The following is a 15,550-nucleotide window of genomic DNA, read 5'->3' as shown; positions in this document are numbered from 1 at the left end:
TTTTTGCTACCCCTACAGCAAGGTTGCTGCCAAATTTGCTCTCGTCACCTTATTTCCGGAGTTCCTCAATGGACACCAGATACATTTTTGTTTTATTTCAAATCTTTTGCTCAGTTTAGCAAGGCAACTAAAGCAGAACTTTCTGCATCTCAAGGTGTGCTAACTGTGTCATTTATTTAGTAAGGCGACTTAAGCAGAACTTTGTGCATGTTCAAGGTCATGCTTCGTGTGAAAACATTCATACATGCAAATTTAATTATCTTCATCTCTCTTCCAAAATAAAAACAACGATTTCAGAGCTGCTTAAAAAGACAACCGCACAGAATATATCAGCTCATCATGGATGTCAGCTTCACCCAGGATACAATGAATTCCCTTGATGCATTCGAGGAGCAGGCTGTTGTGTGCTGGTTGTGTTGTCTCTCCCAACTCACAACGGACACAGCAAGAACAGATAAAGCATCTCCTTGGTTCGGTTCCTCCAGTTCCCACCCAAAGGAAAGGAAATTTATCGGGCTGCTTATAAATTCTAGTGCATCCTCACTCGTTCATCGACAAAACCACAAGCATTAGTGATAAGCTTCTCAACAAAACATCTGAGGATCTAATGGCGTCCATCAAATTGGTGTTTGTGGTGCTCGCGGTACTGGTCTCGGCGGCGCCAATGGCCGTGGTGGCCGGCGACCCGGACATCCTGACCGACTTCGTGGCGCCGACCTACATCCCAGGCATACCGGCGACGAACATCACCGGCGACTTCTTCACCTACACGGGCTTCGCCTTTCCCTTACCGCCGCTGATGACCTTCTCGGTGCTCAAGGCCTCCATGGCGCAGTTCCCTGCCCTCGACGGGCAGAGCGTGTCGTACGCAAAGCTCAGGTTCCCGCCGGGCACCGTGAACCCGACGCACACCCACCCGCGCGCCTCCGAGCTGCTCTTCCTCCTCGAGGGCGCGCTCTCCGTCGGCTTCATCGACACCGCCGGCAAGCTCTACGCCAAGGACCTCGCCGCGGGCGACATGTTCGTGTTCCCCAAGGGCCTCGTGCACTACCAGTACAACCCGGGGAACATCCTCGCCGTCGCGTTCTCGGCGTTCGGCAGCGCCTTCGCGGGGACCGTGAACGTGCCCTCCGTCGTCTTCGGCACCGACATCGACGACGCCGTTCTGGCCAAGTCGTTCAAGACCGACGTGCCCACCGTGCTGAAGCTCAAAGCGGCGCTCACCCCGCCGCCGACGCCCATGAACTGATGATCACTCCCGAGTCCTGAGCAATATGCTCTTGAGTCTTGTTGCTCTTCTTCTTCGACGTGTCAGCTGCCTTTGAGTTAATAAGGCCACAAATTAATTAAGCTAGCCAGCAAGTGATGATGGAATTACCCTTGCGCTAAGCAGGCAACCACTTAATGTACGTCGAGAGCCAGCAGGCCGTGACGTACGGACGGACGTGTCGGTTGCTGGGTTGGGTTCGAATTGGTACCGGACTCGGATACGCACGCACGCCCTTTGCACATCTCTCTGTATAGCTCCCTCATCATCACAACGTGGTCCTCGTCCTCAATCGATCCTTGAGAATTTAGGTGCGATCGAAAGAAAGAAAGCAAACAGATCAGAGCGCGCAGGCAGATCAGATCGATCTTTGATCTGGGATGGACTACACGCTAGAGGAAGGGCCGTTCTCGGCGCCATCGTGGTCACCCGATTGCAGCTGGGACCAATTCACCTTGACCCCGGATCAGATCCTCTCAGACCTGCTGGGACCGGACGAAGAAGAAGATCACGGCATCACCGACGACGATTACTGGGGCCAACTCGGCCTGCCGGTGCCGGAGCCGGAGCCATAGCAGGGCGAAGAAGATGACTGCTCATACTACTGATGCTACTACTACTACATGAACCAGCTGTTGAGTTTGGCCAAAGATCAATCACATGAAGATACACTCGCACACGACGACGATGACCGAATTATTTGGCCAAAGGCATCTTTTTCTTTATTTCTTATCTCAATATTTCTTACAACTTCACGTTACAAGTTTGCATCCTTGGATGTGTATATATACACGTCCAACTAGTTAGGACTAGACCTACAAGGATTAGTAATCCATAACCCTAATTCTACTTGAACTCACCGGCAACACTTGCCAAAACCCAAACCTATTACTATTCAGACTAGACAAGATTAACTCCTAACAATCTCCTCCTAATCTTGACTTGTGTCTTCCGTGCTCCTCTGATCTTGACTAATCGCAGCTTCACGACTTCCCAACTCAGCTCAACGTATGATCTTGACTTCCAGCCATGCTAACCTTGTGCACTACACCGTACACCCTGTAACAACACCGTCCACTTCTAGCGTAAAACATCCACATGCGACTAATAACATAGTCTCATGCAGGGAACATGGCCTTACTGAAGAGACTCATCACTGGTTACCACCTCACAATACTCTTGAGCTTTATCTCCTCGCCGAGACACACAGATGACCACTCGCCACCTTGTCTGCACGCACGTCCTTCGCCCTCAGTGATACACCTCACCAGACAGCTTTTCGACCGTGATGCACTTCCGCTGCAACAGAGTCCCATACAGACAAGCACTTGGACAAAACCACGACTCACAGACGCTGACCTGGACGTACATACGCAGCTTGACCTGATGTCGAGTACTTTCCGACGATCAGGATGATCTCTCATTACTAGGAGATCGGTCCACTGCGACGATAGTCCTATCTGATCTGCTAAACGTCGCTCCACCGATTGATCGATCCAATCCACTGAACACTCCTCCGCGCACAGCCACCGTTTGCCCGTCCTGATCCGCGGACGCTGCTCCGCCACCTTTCCCGCTCTCATCTGCGGACGTTGTTTCGCCAACGTTGCCCGCCCCGAGGCGCTAGCACATCGCCTCCCCGGGGCAAGCGCGTCTTCAAATCTCTGACCTCGCTCTGATACCAAATGTTGGGTTTTCCCGAGAATCAACCACATGAAGATGCACTCGCACACGACGACGATCACCGAATTATTTGGCCAAAGGCACCTGTCGTGCTTTTCTTTATTTCTTATCTCAATATCTCTTACAACTCCACGTTACAAGCTTGCATCCTTGGATGTGTATATATACACGTCCAACTAGGTAGGACTAGACCTACAAGGATTAGTAATCCATAAAACTAATCCTACCCAGTACTATTCGAACTAGACAAGATTAATTCCTTACACCAGCAGCCGTCGGTCGCGCCGGATGATGAAGACGACAACCGCGTGAACCCGCAGCCGCAGGCGTTCATCGCGCCGCCGCCTGCTGACCACGGAGATCACGGCGTAAACCATCAGCCGCAGCTGGATGGAGACGAGGAGCCGGATGAATATTGACGGCATGGTCGTGGAAGAACCGGGTGAATATCTTGAGGGCCTGATCGGTGTCCGATGAAGACGAAGAGGACATGAAACGGTTCGTGGCGTGGTCGCTGTTGCCCTTGGACCAGAGGCTGGAGCAATTCATGTAGGCTGGAGCGATTCATGCCGTGGGAACTTGTAGGAATAGCAAGATCTTTGTGTGATTTGGCTGTGTAATCTCATTAGTAGGAGGTTTAGTTCCCCTCCCCGTAGCATTTTACCTCTCCTTCTTGAAGATGTAATAATTGTTTCTATGCAATAAATAGGTATTTTAGTGTTATGAAAAAACAAGATCTTTGTGTGATTTGGTTGTTGTTTTCAAAGGTGTGATTTATTTTTTCAGCTATAAACCTCGTGATCGAGTCACTGAGTTCCATGGGCAAAAGTCGACCCTATGTAATCAGATTGGCCGTGAGATACTGATTCTTGGTGGTGTTGTTATTTCTAGCATCCATCCCACACGATTCAGTAAAATTCAAAATATTTTTAATCAAGTCGGAAGCTAGTTGTAAGTTGGATGTGTAACAGAACATGTGAAAATTAGCTGAATATGGCCAAAGCCCGTCGGTGTTGTTCATGGCGTTGGCCTATGCCAGGTTGTGTTTTGGCAGCTTAAATTTTTGAATGTTGAAATAATTTCACCTACCTGCAGCAGGAAATTAAACCAAATGGTGCATGCATGGTGGGGGGAATTTCGTAACGTTGAAAATGAATTATCTGGAAATGAATTACATGCTAGCACAATTTTTGGCATCCAAATCTGAGATAACACATGACATAAATACAAGATTGCAATCACAATTAATTCACAACAAGCTTGCGCCAATCCATGGCTGTCTAACTAGCTTAATCGGGTAGCCAACCCAAACATAACTAAGATCAAATCAAGTACAGATGCCATTGCTAATTAACTACTGGAGTACCCACAATAACTAGCATACCCCGATCCAGTACGTGGCAGCTGTGACCACGGCTCCTCCTTCCTCGTAGTCTTGTACTAGTCTTGTTCCTCTTCATGGCTGAATCGCTCCAACATCTGGTTCTGGTCCCAGTTCTTGGGCGAGCAGGTCAAGAAACCGCATCAAGCCACCGTCGTCATCTTCATCATCCTGCGCCAGGAAGAAGGAGTACTGGCCGTCGTCGACCGGGTCAAGAAACCGTTTCATGTACTGACCGTCTTCATCCTGCGCCATGAACAAGTGCTGGTCGTCGACATCGCCTTGATATTCATCCGGCTCCATCAAGTACTCGCCGAGATTCATGTCGCCCTGATACTCATCCTGCTCCATCCACTGATCCTCTTGGTTCCCGTTGTGATGTTGGTCTCCATCCAGCGGCGGCTGCTCGTTGTTTGCGACGACGGCGTCGTGACCTGCTTCATGATCCTCCGGCTGCGCGAGCGCGATGAACTGCTGCTGCTGCGGGTGCACGCCGTCGTCCTCTGGATCCGGCCCGACGAACGGCTGCGGCTGCGGCATCACGTCGTCAGCCTCTTGATCCACCGCGAAGAAAGGCTGCTGCGCCACGAAGTTCATGTAGCAGTCATATTCTTCTTCGTCGTACAGCGGCGGCAGCTCCGCCGGCACGTCGGATGGGATCCAGGCAAGATGTCCATCCGGCGCCGCCAGCAGGTCTAACAAGATTTGGTCCTCGTCCCAGATCATGCAAGGAGGTGACGACGGTGGCGGTGGCAGCGACGGCGAGAAAGGCGCCTCATCCTGCGTCCCCTCCATCTGATCCATCCCAAGATCAAGATCCATCTGCCTGAGCGCTTGCTTTAATTTCTTGCTTTCGATGGCACCTACGCTTGTGTTTGATCGAGATGGATCGACGAGATCGAGAGCACAAGACATATATAGGCGGATCGGTCGGGGAGCTAGCGCAGGGTCCGTGCAGGGGTTATACATGGAAATCTGCAAGAGAAAGCGCGTACGTGCGGTTCTCGTATCCGAGTCCGGCAAGAAATCGTTTTGTTTTACCCCCTTTGGCCGTCCAGTCGTCCAGACACGGACAAAGACAGCGCCTACAGATCGGATTGACTTGTAATCCAGTAATACGAATTGGAGTCCATTTCGGAGTCTCGGCTGTTGCTCTCTGCTTCACGGAACGACGGTGCGCGCGGGACAGCGGGAGATGGGCATTCTCGAGTCCGAGACGGTGTCTCATGCGCGTGGAGGGAGGGGCGAATTTGGAGAAATAAATATGGACCCAACTCAATTCCCACAGCCCCATCAGATCATCGATCGTTCCCCGTCGAGCACATCTCTCCTCGATCGATCCCCGGCCGCGCGCACTCGGATCAAGAACAAGAAGACCTTCGAATCGATTTCGATGGCGTCCGTTGAGCGAGCGACGGCCAAGGCTGCCGCGGCGCTTCTCCCCGGCCTCCTCCCGACCCCGCCGAGGAGCACGACGCCTTGCATCGTCATCATCCCGCCGACGGCCTCCAATCCCAAGTACCCGAAGCCCGGCCGCGCCGACTCCTGCGCGCGTTGGGACATCAACAAGAAGCCCATCAGCAGCGGCAGCAGCAGCACGTCCTCGTCGTCCTCAAGCCAGGGAAGCATCAGCAGCGGCGGCGGCAGCACGAAGCCCGGACGGGCGTCGTCGTGCGAGAGGTGGGACAGCGGCAAGAGGCCGCCCAGCCGCGGCGCGAGCTCCGCAGAGCGCTGGGACGCGCACAAGAAGCCTCGCGCGGACGAGAGCGAGCAGAAGGAGCAGAGGATCAGCAAGGAGCCCAAGAAGGAGGAGACGACGTCGATGCTTGCAGCTGCGAAGAGCGTGGATCCCGTCTTCTCTGGGCCGAGCTTCTTCGATAGCTCTCCGGAGCCGAGCATGCTGCCGATGCCAACTGCCTTCTTCCCTCGCCGGGCCGGCACGATTCCTCTGCCGCTGCCGGCGTTCCTGCAGGCACACTAGCTCCTATAACCAACGTCGTTAGTACAATACTAGCTAGTAGAGTACTTTGGTTTGGAGAATGTTCAGATTTTGTACGCGCTACCATGTACGCCTGATCTTATTGTAATCGACATATGTATACTCTTTCGATTACTGGTTACTTTGTAATTAGCTTGTATACTACTCTCTCCGTTCCTAAATACTTGTCGTTAGGGATGCAAACGGGATCCCGCGAAAGTCCCGTTTCTAAGTTCATTTTTGAAATCAGAATTTGCATAGGAGATTTGAGAATTGAACTAGAAGCGAGACTTTCGCGGGATCCCGTTTGCATCCTTACTTGTCGTTGTTTTAGTGCAAATTTTAGTGTAAACTTGTATTAAAACAGTGACTAGTATTTAGAAACGGAGGGAGTATTGTTTGATTGAGAATGTGCTGCATTTGAGCCGGTACGTGGTACTGTGGTAGTACTGTAGCAGCACCTTGCATGATCCATTAATTTTAATTAATTCCTAATTGGCAAAGCTCTTAGCATGATTTGATAAATCGAATGGTATTTTAAGTCCCTTCAATGAATACTATGGCACTATTGAAATTTTGCGATATTCTGAAGTTCCTGCAACTGGACAGAGGGTCAAAGTTGTTTCTTCGAAATTTGGTTGTGGAGGATCTGTAATCTGGCTTAGTTCTTCTGATGTTGTTCTAGGGTTTGAGATCCGCAAAATTAATTAGTAGTACTACTTGAGAGAAAGTTTTTCATCCCAAGACATTCTGAATCTCTGATTGTCACTAATGAACCTGAAACGTGGGCAGGGCAGCACCGCTTTGTTGTAAGAGATAAAGATTCACTCTATGTTCTGGTTCATTGTTCTGAACGTGTAGAGTAACCCACGAGTTGTTTTAGAGGGGGAAGGCTCTTTATGTACAGGCAGTGTAAAAAGCTCTCGTTTCAGGAAGTTCCTGTCTGTAGAATGTACTGTTGTTACAATTGTTAGGCAGTTTCAGAAAACAAGAGCACACATACAGTTTCTGAAATTAAAATAGGTTCAGTTTGACATACTAGCCACAATTTGTGCAGAAAATGTGGAAATGGGTGTCGTGATGCCATATCTAGGAGTATTTCTACTTGGTACCTACCGGGGCCGAACACAGAACCAAGCATACTGATATACTGAAAACATACTTCCTATCCAATTTTATTTTATTTTGTTTGTCAAATCAAACAATGTGCGAACAAATTCTCATTTCAGAAAGTTCCTGTCTGTAGAACTGTCGCTCTTCAGTTTCAGAAAACAAGAGCACACATGTATACAATTGTTGAAATTGCAACAAGTTCCTTGTGACACTCTAGCCTTAAATGATTACAACCACAACTCACACAAGCTTATGCTAATCTACGGCTCTTCTAGCCAGCTTAATCGGGCGGCCAACCCAAACATAGCTAAGATTAATATCAAGTACTCCGGACATCTGGTCCAAGCTAGCTAGAACGTCAGAGACGACGCCGCAGACTCTTTCACGTCGTCTTCATCTTCACCCGGCACCATGAAGAGCTCGTCGACCAGCTCCATGAACTCCTGGTCCAACACGAACCGCTGGTTCACGTCGTGTTCTCCTCCATACAGCGGCGGCAGCGGCAGCGCGTTAAACTCCTCCTGACCTGGCGGCGGCGCGATGAACGGCTGCGGGTTCACGTGGCCACCTTGATCCGGCGCGACCAAGGGCTGCTGCAGGATCAAGTTAGGATTGGGAACTTGATCCAGCGCGATGAAGGGCTGCGGCGGCGCGAAGTTGATGTAGGCATCATCTTCTTGTTCTTCTTCTTCTTCTTGGTAGGGCGTCGGCTCCGGCAGGCCGAATTGGATGTTCCAGTCATCCGGCGCCGCCAGAAAGTCTGAGATGAGTTCATCCCAGCTCAAACCAGGTGGAGACGGGGGCCGCACCAGCTCCGGCGTCTCCATCCCAAGATCAAAGTCTCAAAGATCGATCTTTCTTGGCTCTTTTCTTCTTCTTTCGATCGCACGCCTAATTAAGCTGTTTGCTTGTGTTTGGTTGAGAACTTGAGATCGATTGACGAGAACGAGCATACCGAGCATATATAGGCGGACGGGACAGGGAGCAAAGCGCGTGCAATTCACGTATCCGAGTCCCGCACCAAATCGATCCAAACTCGTAATTGCCAGATCAGCAGGTTGACACGTGGAGTACGTCACGGCCGGCCAGCTGGTGCTTCTCCACGTACGGGTCCTCGCCGTTTTCCTTCCGGGGTGAAAACAGAGTGTGCTAACACAAACAGAAACGTTAAAAACTGCAGGAAAATAAGGTTGTGTCGACAAAATTTCGGAGATAAAAAAGGTTCCGAGGAGATAAATAAGGGTGTTCCAGCATTCAGGTATTCGACGATTGCTAAGAAAAATAGGTTATGTTGAAAAGAATTTAAAGGAGATAAAAAAAAACTGTCCGAGAACATATATAGAAGTGTTCTTGGCACAAATTAATCAGGTAAAATTTCACACCACACGATCACAATCACAAGACACAACAAAGCATATCACTAATACAAATTAAAGCAGTTGCTTGGCTGCTTGGTAGCACGTGGATCAATTAAATATTCCATCCTCACTCGCTGGCCAGCTTGGTGGCCTTATTAACTCAAGGGCAAACAAAACACATCAAAGAAGAGAAGAGCAACAACAAGCTTAGTAGGACTCAGCAACCACCAAATCAATTCTTGGGCGACGGCGGGGGAGTGAGCGCGGCCTTGAGCTTCTGCACGGTGGCAACATCGGTCTTGAACGACTTAGCCAGCACAACGTCATCGACGCCGGTGCCGAAGACGGTGAGGGGCACGGACACGGTGCCGGCGTTGGCGCTGCCGAACGCCGAGAGCGCGACGGCGAGGCCGGCGCCCTGGTTGTACTGGTAGTGCACGAGGCCCTTGGGGAACACGAACATGTCCCCGACAACAAGGTCTTTAGTGTAGAGCTTGCCGGCGGTGTCGACGAAGCCGACGGAGAGCGCGCCCTCGAGGACGAGCAGCAGCTCGGCGGCGCGCGGGTGCGTGTGGGTCGGGTTCACGGTGCCCGGCGGGAACCTGAGCTTGGCGTACGACACGCTCTGCCCCTCGAGCGCCGGGAACTCCTTCATGGAGGCCTTCATCACCGAGAAGGTCGCCGGGGGCAGGAAGGGAAAGGCGAAGCCCGTGTAGGTGAAGAAGTCGGCCGTGACGTTCATCGGCACGCCTAGGAGGTTTGTCGGCACGACGAAGTCGGTCAGGATGTCCGGGTCGCCGGCCACCACGGCCATTGGCGCCGCCGAGACCAGCGCGAGCGCCACGAACACCAGAGCGTGGAAGGACGCCATTGGATCCACAAGCTAATTAAGCGGTTTCTCCAAGAATCTTGGCTGTGGTTGTGAGATGTGTGTGAAGATCTTGCAGGCCACGTGTGTTATTTATACAGAAGCGATCGAGTGACGTGACGAACAGCAAGAATAACAGTGGGTTATAAACTGACTACAACAATTTAAATATTATATTGGTGTTTAGTTGGAGAACAGAGAAGAGGGAGAGAGAAGAGAAGTGGGTTGTTAATGAAGATGTATTTTATATGACGTAAAATTAGTATCTGTAGATTCGTTATCAAAAGTATTTCATGATACTTGTGGTTTCATGTCATATTAACCACAATTTAACATAATAGTTTGTGGTCAAAGCATTGTTTTAATGAAATCTAATATGCTAATCTTTAAGGAACGGAGGAGTAGTAGCCAGCTGCAACACGTGCTCCTAAACATCCTGTGAAACCATAATGTAAGCCTGCTATTAATAAAGTAGTGTTTTTTATAACTAATTTATTATACATGCTAACTATTATAGTATTTAAAGATGACACGACAAATTACAGCCAGCGACATGCTGCAGCTGTTAATCTTGCTCGAAGGGTCGGTACGTGTGGGTTGTTTGAGAAACCGAGGGCGATTTAAACAATGTATTCAACATTGTGGATACATTCGGCCCAAAGTGTTGGCCTGGCTGGCTAGCTAGCGCTAGCTTCTAGAAAAAGCAGGCTGTAGCCTGCAGCTTTTGCGCGCATGCATGACGCATTCCGGAAAGAATGAACTGGAAATTTTACATTTGCCCCTCTTGTTTTGGGTCGCGAATATCTTTTTTCTTCGCATTTCTAATTTCTTATTCACTCCCCTAGCGTTCCGGAGCGCACGATTCGCGAACGTGGGATGGGATGAGAGCTAGGGAGTAGGCGGAACGATGGATGTGGAGCAAGGAAGGAGAGGAGATGGCATAGAGCCATCAGAGCGCGCCGGAGGTTGGGGGAAATGATGTCACTCCCTAGTCGATACGAGCGAACTTATGGAAGAAGCCCGTACTTGAGGGCGGTCTGATCTTTAATTACGGCGTAGGATAGCGGTGCATGGCCGGGTAACAAGTTTTCTAGCCTGGCAAGATTGGATGTGGTCAGTGCGTTGGTTACTTGGTTACTACGATATGAATCTACAATAAATTCGACCGTTGTCCTATCAATCGTAGTAGCACAATCCGGGATGTTGGAAAACTGTCAGGGTTAACCCGTCTTTTGTAGCGAAAATGCTCCTAAAGTCATCTGCAACAGTGCAAGGTTATGATGTAGGGCGTTGCTGCGTGGCCTTGGAGCTCCACTGACAAATTAATGAATTGAAGAGCAAGGTAAAATGCTCCCTCCATTTCAAATTGTCAAATGTTTTGGCAAACTAAAACAGCCCGTAAAAGCGTGGAGGAATTTTATTTACCTGGACCAGGACCTATCGGTGTACTTCACTACATTACTGAAAACAAGTGCAGTACCGAGTGATGTGACCTGATTTGCACGGACTTCAGAGCATATATGAATGGGACCTGGATTCAGTGGCGTGACGTCATCTAACTTTGGGTGGCTGACATGTGAGCCAACAGGTCGTGGGACCCACATGTCAGCTGTCAGGTGAAATAATTTCACTAAATCCTTCTCCATATGAATGGTGGATTCTTTACGGGTAGGTGACAGATAGCCAAAATGTGTTACTCCTTCGGTCCCAAAATAAGTGAAGTAGATTTGTACAAGAATCTATACAAATTCAAATCACTTATTTTGGAACGGATGGAGTATAATTTAGAGGAAATTGCACAAAACACTAAACATTGGTCTGACTGTTGCGGAGAACACCTGGTATTCGTCTTTTTTACGGAAAACACCTATTATTCGGCTAACCCATTGCAAATAAGTTCTAACCTGAGTTTCAGCGCACTAACGGTGATTTTGACCGGTAGGGCCCACCCGTCAGTGCCAACATGGCACTGTGGGCTTGCCAACGTGGGGAGCGTAGAAGAAGCCGTCGTCCTCGCCGAAAATCGCGCCCCTTGGTCTCCCCGTCGAACCTCAGCTCGAACTGGCCAGTGAAGCTCGCGGCGGACACTGGCGTCGCGGTCGGCGGCGACGGCCGCTGCTTGTGGGCGTGGGGGAGAGCCACTTGGCGGAAGTTGAGGCCCTTCTTCCTCAGGCTCTGCCGCGCGGCCTCGGCAACGACGGCCACGATCCGCCCGAGGCGGTCCGGCGTGCCCCCGAAGACCGCCGGCAGCGCCTGCATGCAGCACCGCCAGGTAAGCCTTTGTCGGCCGCGCCACCTCGAACTCTGACCGGAAGTCCACCTCCACGACCAGCGTCGTCGCATCCAGTTCCAATTCCGATTCCACCATGGCATTGATGTACTCACGTTCCCCTGCTGGAAAGGAAGGGGCCTTGTCCCGCCGTGACTTGCAGACAGCGGTGTCGTGGCCGAGAGCCCGGAGCCCGTCGGCCTTCTTCTGCTGCTGCTTGCCGCCGTGGCACCTCTCGGCGACCCTGGACGCGTCCGCCAAGACGTTCCTCTCCGCCGTACTCGCGCTCTGCACCGAACCGGTGGGATCGATCAACCCGATCCACGCTGGCAAGCACAGGGTGCCATGTTGGCACTGACAGGTGGGACCCACCGGTCAGAATCGTCATTGGCGTGCTGAAACTCGGGTTATGACTTACTTACAACGGATTAGCCGAATAGTAGGTGTTTTGCGGGAAAAAAAACGAATAATGGGTGTTCACTGCAACAACTGGACCAATGTTGAGTGTTTTGTGCAATTTCCTCGTGTAATTTATAAACATGGAACAGATTGAGTACTTGCATCAGTTGGCCCCACCTGGATATTTTCAGGTAAAACATTGTGTCGTCACTCATACAATCATACTCAGGTGAGTTCGGCCACCTAGTGTGAATGGTCACATGTTAGACCTTACGTAACGGTTAGAAAAACGTAGTTAGATGGCACTATATATGTTCTTTCTCCCTGGGTTAGTGTTTCATTGGGTCACAGTTATCACTAATAATCTCACAGAACCACAGTTTTTGGGACAGTCTGGTGACAAAACCCAAATCAGATAGATTATGTCGTTTAATGGTTTTTCTAACAGGTGGGGCCAGCCTGTCACACGTCACCTCAGTCTGGACAACCAGTTTCGTTGCCATGTCAGCTCCCAGACCCGACCCGAGATGACAATTTAGGTAGAGAAATAACCCTTAACGGGTCCAAAAGCTGACGTGGCAACGAAATGGGTCTGACTTGGCATATGACAAGTGGGTCTCACTTGTCAAAAATACAAACGGCCTAACCTATCCAATTTGGGTTCTGTGAGACAGTTTGCCCCAAAAACTGTGGTTCTGTGAGACTATTAGTGATAACTGTGGCCCGATGAAACCCTAACCCAAAAACGTGTGATTTTGTGAAATTTATTATAAAATTTGACTTGTCAAAACGTCTTTTAAAAAGAAAGAAACGGAAGTTGACGATGACACATTCTTTTATCTTGCGAGGAAGAGGTCAGCTTTTTTACTATAGGCAGAGTCTAGAATAGGGTCACGACACAAGGATGACTGGATGAGGTTGATTCAACAGACGATCGATGGCACAATCTTAACATCCAAATCAGATAAAATTTCACACGCTCACATCACAAAGCTTAATAGTACTTCACTCTCGTGCATTAACACGTAAACACATGGGTGCTCTGTATCATACTTCATCATAAATTGTGGTCTCTGGCCTTATTAATTCATGCACACGGGGACTTGACACGACACGTCGAAGAGGAAGAACTTAACAAGATCAGCATTCAGCACATCAATTTACTTCTTGGCCGGGGGAGTGAGCGCCGCCTTGAGCTTCTGCACGGTGGGCACGTCGGTCTTGAACGACTTGGCCAGCACAACATCATCGACGCCGGTGCCGAAGACGGTGACCGGCACCGACACGGTCCCGGCAGCGGCGCTCCCGAACGCCGAGAGCGCGACAGCCGGGCCCTGACCCGGGTTCGACTGGTAATGCACTAACCCCTTGGGGAACACGAACATGTCGCCGGTGTCAAGGTCCTGCGTGTAGAGCTTGCCGGTGGTGTCGACGAAGCCGACGGAGAGCGCGCCCTGGATGACGAGCAGCAGCTCGGCGGAGCGCGGGTGCGTGTGCGTCGGGTTCACGGACTCGGAGGGGAACCGGAGCATGGCATAGGAGACGCTCTGCCCGTTGAGCGCCGGGAACTCCATCATGGTGGCCTTGTTCACCGTGAAGTTCTGCGTCGGCATCGGCATCGGCATGGTCGCGTTCAGCGCGGCCTGGAAGCCGGTGAAGGTGAAGTAGTCGCCGGTGACGTTCTGCGGCACGCCTAGCAAGTCCCTGGGCACCACGAAGTCGGTCAGGATGTCCGGGTCGCCGGCCACCACGGCCATTGGCGCCGCCGCCAAGACTAGCACGGCGACAACCAGGAAGGCCATTGAGTTGATGCCGGGTGCCATTGAGCTGAATGAATCACTGCTAGTACTACTGATAACTGTTGCAAAGACAGAGACTGTGGTGATGATCTTAGAGAGCTGCTTGTGATGTTTATATAGAGAAGAAGATCGGTCGTTGGAGCGAGGTGATGAAGAGTATTTGAGAAATCGAGGGTGATGCTTAAACATTTTGTGGATGCATTTGGGCCCGACCAACATGGTGGCCTGGCTAGCTCCTTAGGCCAGCATGCAAGCTGTAACCTGCTAGCACACATACATCACGGCTGACACACGCATGCTAGCTTCTGGGGAAGAATTAACCGGCCTATGTTATATGCAGCTCTTGTTGTATCCAAGCATATGGTACTACACACACGAATATACCAGCAGCTGCTTGCATTGCATGCATGCAGAGCAGAATTCTAGCGTGTCTCGGCCTCTCAGTCTCTCGGCTCAGGCAATAGGAACCAGATTATCGCTGGAGACTTGACAAATTCAAATGCTACTTTGACAAAATTTATCAACAGAAGTAACCAAAAATTGTCAAATTTTGGTCTAAACCGTACACTACGACAGGATCACCAGTAAGCCAGTAAGGCCGGTTAAGTTAGACAGATTAGAACACAAGATGCTATCTTAGTGACTTAGTCACATTCATCCAGACTTGCAGTATTCCTTCTAGTGTCACAAGAGCACATTAGAGATACTCACAAATCTGCTTACCTGTCAAACTTTGGAAACAGCTACAACAACGGCAAGCTTATGCATCTTTCCAGCCAGCTAGCTCATCTCCTTCGACCCTTCTCCACGGCGCTTCCAAAGCCCGGCGCCCATGCGACTCCTACAAATAATCACGGTCTCGATCGATCAGACAATTAACCTTACCAGCTACTACTACTCTGTATAATCTGCCTCTGCGAAAATGGCGGGGCCGTGTCTTAACAATCTCCTCGTCCTCCTCTGCATTGCCATGGCCATTGCCTTGGTGGCCAACGCCAGCGACCCGGACATCCTGACGGACTTCGTCGTGCCGGCCGGCACCAACTCGTCCCTCCTCAACGGCACCTTCTTCACCTACGGCGGCCTCGTCACCGGCAACCCAGCCGACCCGGCCAAGTTCTCCGTGTCCAAGGCCACCGTCGCCGAGTTCCCGGCGCTTCTCGGGCAGTCCGTCTCCTACGCCTCCCTCTTCTTCGGCCCCGGCACCGTCAACCCGCCCCACATCCACCCCAGGTACCATGTCCTACAATCCAGCCAGCTCTTGAGATCATGAGTTCATGACCAATTCTGTTGCTGTGCTCATGCTGACACGTCATCAATGGCAGGGCGTCGGAGCTGCTGTTCGTGGTGAAGGGCCCGTTGCAGGTGGGGCTGATGGACGAGACGGCGCTCAAGGTGTACGAGCAGACGCTGCAGACGGGGGACATGTTCGTGT

The 15,550-nt window shown here is 50.7% G+C and overlaps 4 protein-coding genes across 4 annotated transcripts in view; 2 read left to right on the top strand and 2 right to left on the bottom strand.

Annotated features, from left to right (window-relative positions):
• Positions 1-409: 409 nt before the first annotated feature.
• On the top strand, positions 410-1,531 carry LOC100823810 (germin-like protein 9-3). The gene has a single exon (XM_003576821.4). It carries the CDS (start codon positions 608-610, stop codon positions 1,247-1,249), a length of 642 nt encoding a protein of 213 aa, XP_003576869.1. The 5' UTR covers positions 410-607; the 3' UTR covers positions 1,250-1,531.
• Positions 1,532-8,759: 7,228 nt separating this feature from the next.
• LOC100823507 (putative germin-like protein 9-2) lies at positions 8,760-9,698 on the bottom strand. The gene has a single exon (XM_003576820.2). It carries the CDS (start codon positions 9,649-9,651, stop codon positions 9,013-9,015), a length of 639 nt encoding a protein of 212 aa, XP_003576868.1. The 5' UTR covers positions 9,652-9,698; the 3' UTR covers positions 8,760-9,012.
• A 3,540-nt stretch (positions 9,699-13,238) lies between these two features.
• LOC100823198 (germin-like protein 9-3) lies at positions 13,239-14,215 on the bottom strand. The gene has a single exon (XM_003576819.4). The coding sequence runs from the start codon at positions 14,137-14,139 to the stop codon at positions 13,477-13,479; it is 663 nt and encodes a 220-aa protein (XP_003576867.3). The 5' UTR covers positions 14,140-14,215; the 3' UTR covers positions 13,239-13,476.
• Positions 14,216-14,900: 685 nt separating this feature from the next.
• Positions 14,901-15,550, top strand: part of LOC100822891 (germin-like protein 9-1) — a 1,104-nt gene continuing 454 nt past the window's right edge. Inside the window, exons 1-2 of the mRNA XM_003576818.2 lie at positions 14,901-15,348; positions 15,441-15,550. The exon at positions 15,441-15,550 is cut by the window's right edge and continues 454 nt beyond it. Of these exons, the coding sequence (XP_003576866.1) occupies positions 15,038-15,348; positions 15,441-15,550 (421 nt within the window). The 5' untranslated portion in view covers positions 14,901-15,037. The remainder of the gene's footprint in view (positions 15,349-15,440) is intronic.

This window comes from Brachypodium distachyon, chromosome 4, assembly GCF_000005505.3.
Source record: "Brachypodium distachyon strain Bd21 chromosome 4, Brachypodium_distachyon_v3.0, whole genome shotgun sequence".
NCBI lineage: Eukaryota > Viridiplantae > Streptophyta > Magnoliopsida > Poales > Poaceae > Brachypodium > Brachypodium distachyon.
The sequence above is the reverse complement of the archived record's forward strand: the minus strand, read 5'-3'. Positions and strand labels throughout refer to the sequence as shown.

Bases quoted from the DNA above. Each gene is read 5' to 3' on its own strand.
- LOC100823810 (XM_003576821.4), top strand. From the start codon at position 608: ATGGCGTCCATCAAATTGGTGTTTGTGGTGCTCGCGGTACTGGTCTCG.
- LOC100823507 (XM_003576820.2), bottom strand. From the start codon at position 9,651: ATGGCGTCCTTCCACGCTCTGGTGTTCGTGGCGCTCGCGCTGGTCTCG.
- LOC100823198 (XM_003576819.4), bottom strand. From the start codon at position 14,139: ATGGCACCCGGCATCAACTCAATGGCCTTCCTGGTTGTCGCCGTGCTA.